At 46.5% G+C, this 3,415-nt stretch overlaps 2 protein-coding genes across 2 annotated transcripts in view; one reads left to right on the top strand and one right to left on the bottom strand.

Moving 5' to 3' along the window:
- LOC118734156 (integrator complex subunit 2) overlaps nucleotides 1–3,415 on the top strand; it is a 228,323-nt gene that overhangs the window by 51,226 nt on the left and 173,682 nt on the right. The gene's annotated exons all lie outside the window — the stretch shown is intronic.
- The window catches only part of LOC118734157, a 6,402-nt gene continuing 2,993 nt past the window's right edge, over nucleotides 7–3,415 (bottom strand). The window contains exon 2 of the mRNA XM_036463876.1: nucleotides 7–3,415. Coding sequence (XP_036319769.1) covers nucleotides 1,061–3,415 — 2,355 coding nt within the window. The 3' untranslated portion in view covers nucleotides 7–1,060.

The following is a 3,415-nucleotide window of genomic DNA, read 5'->3' as shown; positions in this document are numbered from 1 at the left end:
ACGAGGAAATTTACAGTACGGTGAAAAGCAATGGTGGCGCCATCAGGGATACCGCTACTTTGGTTTTTGCCGATTTGTATTCTATCATTCTGAATTTTGACGTATGTATGTATATGAATTAGAATGTAGGAATGTCACAGGGTGACTAACACCCCACCCCCCGTGAATCTCCCTGAGATTCACCGTTTAACATGAGTCGGGCTAGACGTGTGGCTGGACGACGCAGTACTCCTCCGCTTGTTTTAACTTCTGCCATGCGCACTTGACCATCTTTCGTCGGGAATACCTCGGTGATACGACCTCTCCGCCATTGACTGCGTGGTAGAGTGGGTTCGCAAACCAAGACTAGGTCGTTTACTCGAAGGGGAATAGCTTTCTCCTTCCACTTAGTACGGCATATAAGTTGGGGCAGGTACTCCGTCGTCCACCGTTTCCACAAGCGGTCTTTGAGGTTCTGCGCTATCCTCGATTGCTTTCGCAGGCAAAGCTTTTCGTCGACTGGGTGTGGAGTTTGTGTTGAATTCACACATCCCAGCAAGAAATGGTTCGGCGTGATAGGCTCGTCTTCTTCGTGAGATACCGGTAAGTCTGTCAGCGGCCGCGAGTTAATAATATTTTCAGCCTCTATCAACACACTTTGCAAGGTTGCTACTTTAGGCGCTGTTTCACGTAGAGTGCGGTTCAGTAGAGATTTAACAATTCGTATTAGACGCTCCCAGCAACCGCCTGCACTGGGATTGGCGGGGCAGTTGAATAGCCATTCAATATTATACTTCGCGGCTTCTTCTTGAATGCGGTCTGTATCAAATAGTTGCTCGGCGTTTTTTAACTCCTTTAGGGCGCCGATGAAATTAGTCCCATTGTCGCTTCTAATCCTTACTGGGGTCCCACGTCGATTTATGAAATTTCTTAGGCATAGAATAAATGCGTCTGTAGACAGATCCTCGGCTAGTTCGATATGCGCTGCTCTTACAGTTAAACAAGTGAAGATAACACCCCACCTCTTCTCTCGTCTCCGTCCGATTGCGACATTAAAAGGTCCAAACATGTCTACGCCTGTCTAAGAAAATGGTCGTACATAGGGTGTAACGCGGTCAGCTGGCAGCTGCCCCATCATAGGCGCGACTGGCTTTGCTTTGCTCAATCTGCATTCAAGACAGTTTCGCTGCACTCTCTTGTAGAGCGTTTTAATATGCGGAATCCAGAATTTTTGTCGTACTGTATTGATTATAACGGCGAGGTTCTGGTGATGACCTTTCTCGTGATGGTGCTTTACGATTAGTTCCGCAACGATGTGCTTCGCCGGAAATAAAATAGGATGACGCGTCTCGAAAGGTAAATACATTGCCATATCGATGCGACCATTTAACCTCAAAAGACCCTTTTCGTCGAGATAGGGTGTGAGACTGTACACTGCACTCTGTCTGGAAAGCTGACGCGACGAAGAGAGGTCTGAAATCTCGCTTGCGAAACACTCTTGCTGCACCGTTTTACAGATCATTATCTCTGCTTCTTCAATTTCCGCAGCGGTAAGTACATTCGACAGACGCATATTGACTGACTTTCTATTAAACAACAATTTGGCTCGTAACACCCATGCGACTATCCGTTTTATCTTCAAGTATGAACGAAATTTAGTAAAATCAATGAAATTTTTACTTGCCTGGCAATAAAGGAGACGGCTGGGTTGAACTTCTTCAAGCATTACTGCGGGACGCTCGACAATAGTGGCTGGCCAATGTAGCTCATTGTACTTAAGGAATTCAGGGCCGTTGATCCAGCGGTCATCTGTATTGAACCTAGGTGGATTTGACGGCCGTGTAGCTGCGTCTGCTGGGTTGCTATTAGTGGGAACCCAACGCCACTGCTCAGGAACAGTTACGCTTATGATTTCAGCAATGCGATGACCTACGAAGGCCTTGTATTTTCTCTCGGAGGAATAAATCCATTGCAATACAGTCTGCGAGTCGCTCCAAAACAGAATGCGGCTGATATTGAAGTCGTGGTAGCTAACAAGCATCTTACTTAATCTGGTGCCCAGTACTGCTGCTTGCAACTCAAGTCTAGGAATAGACATTAAGCGATTAGGGGCGGTGCGAGTTTTAGCCATTACGAAAGTCACGTCCACTACGCCGTTGTGCACTACGCGGAAGTAACCAACTGCTGCAAATGCTACTTGGCTAGCGTCGACAAAGATGTGTAGTTCTATGTTGCTGCTACATGAGATATTGGCCGAGTAGCACCGTGGAATCTGAAAATTTCTGATGCGCTGAAACTCTTTCCACCAGGGTATCCATTTCGCTGTCAGATCTGCAGAAAGAGCTTCGTCCCAGTTGATGCCTTGCCTCCAGGTTTCTTGCACCATAATCTTCGAAGAGATTAATAAATTCGCCAATAGCCCAAATGGGTCGAAAACTGCCATTACGATGCTGAGTAACTCCCGCTTCGTCGGAGCTCGCTCACTAGAAAGCACTGATTGCGGTACGCGATGAAACTTCGTATGAAACTCGAATACGTCTTCTTTGGTGTTCCAGTACATGCCGAGGACCTTTTCGGCGGTTTCACTGCGTTCCATGTTAATTATTTCACGCATTGTTGGTGGTGTTTTGTTCAACGCTCTCTCTACGTTACTGCAATTGGATATGAAATCTCGTAATTCGAAACCTGCCTCCAAATTGATGTTTACAATTTGTTGACAGACTGTAATGGCTTCGTGTGCAACATCAAAACTGGCAACCAGGTCATCGACGTAGTGATTATTTATTATGGTAGATGCAGCTTTCGGGAATTCTGTTTCAAATCTTTCGGCGTTTTTATTCTTCACGCGCTCGGCGATACACGGTGAGCAAACTGCACCGAAAATCATCGTTGTCATCAACAACTCTTGTATAGGTTCGTTGGGGTCCCCGTTCCGCCATAAATAACGTTGTGCGTGTTGATCTATCGGTCGTACCTTTATTTGTGAGAACATCTCTCTGATATCTGCCGCAACTCCGATCTTCCCTTGTCTAAACTGTAACAATATGCGTAGTAACGGTTGTGCTTCCTCCGGGCCTTTCAGCAAAGCTGAATTCAGTAACACTCCATTGACTGAGGCTGCGGCGTCGAAAACTATGCGAAGCTTGCTCGGTTTGTTCGGGTTGAAAACAGCGAAGTGCGGCAGATACCAGATTTGAGGATGTGACGCATTGAGTTCTTCATCGGTTACCTTTCTGGCGTACCCTTTTTCCACATACTTGGCTATCTCACGTTTATACCGGAGTGCAAACTCTTCGTCACGGCTCATCCTGCTTTCAACCGATATCAAACGCTTTACCGCCATCTCTCGGCTGCGTGGAAGCTGAGGTGGAAAGGTTTTCCACAGAAGCCCGACTTCGTAGCGATTACCTAATTGCCGCATTGTTGACTTCAATAT

Source organism: Rhagoletis pomonella, unplaced genomic scaffold (assembly GCF_013731165.1).
Source record: "Rhagoletis pomonella isolate Grant_MI unplaced genomic scaffold, Rhpom_1.0 Rhpom_scaffold_00002, whole genome shotgun sequence".
Lineage (NCBI taxonomy): Eukaryota > Metazoa > Arthropoda > Insecta > Diptera > Tephritidae > Rhagoletis > Rhagoletis pomonella.
The sequence above is the reverse complement of the archived record's forward strand: the minus strand, read 5'-3'. Positions and strand labels throughout refer to the sequence as shown.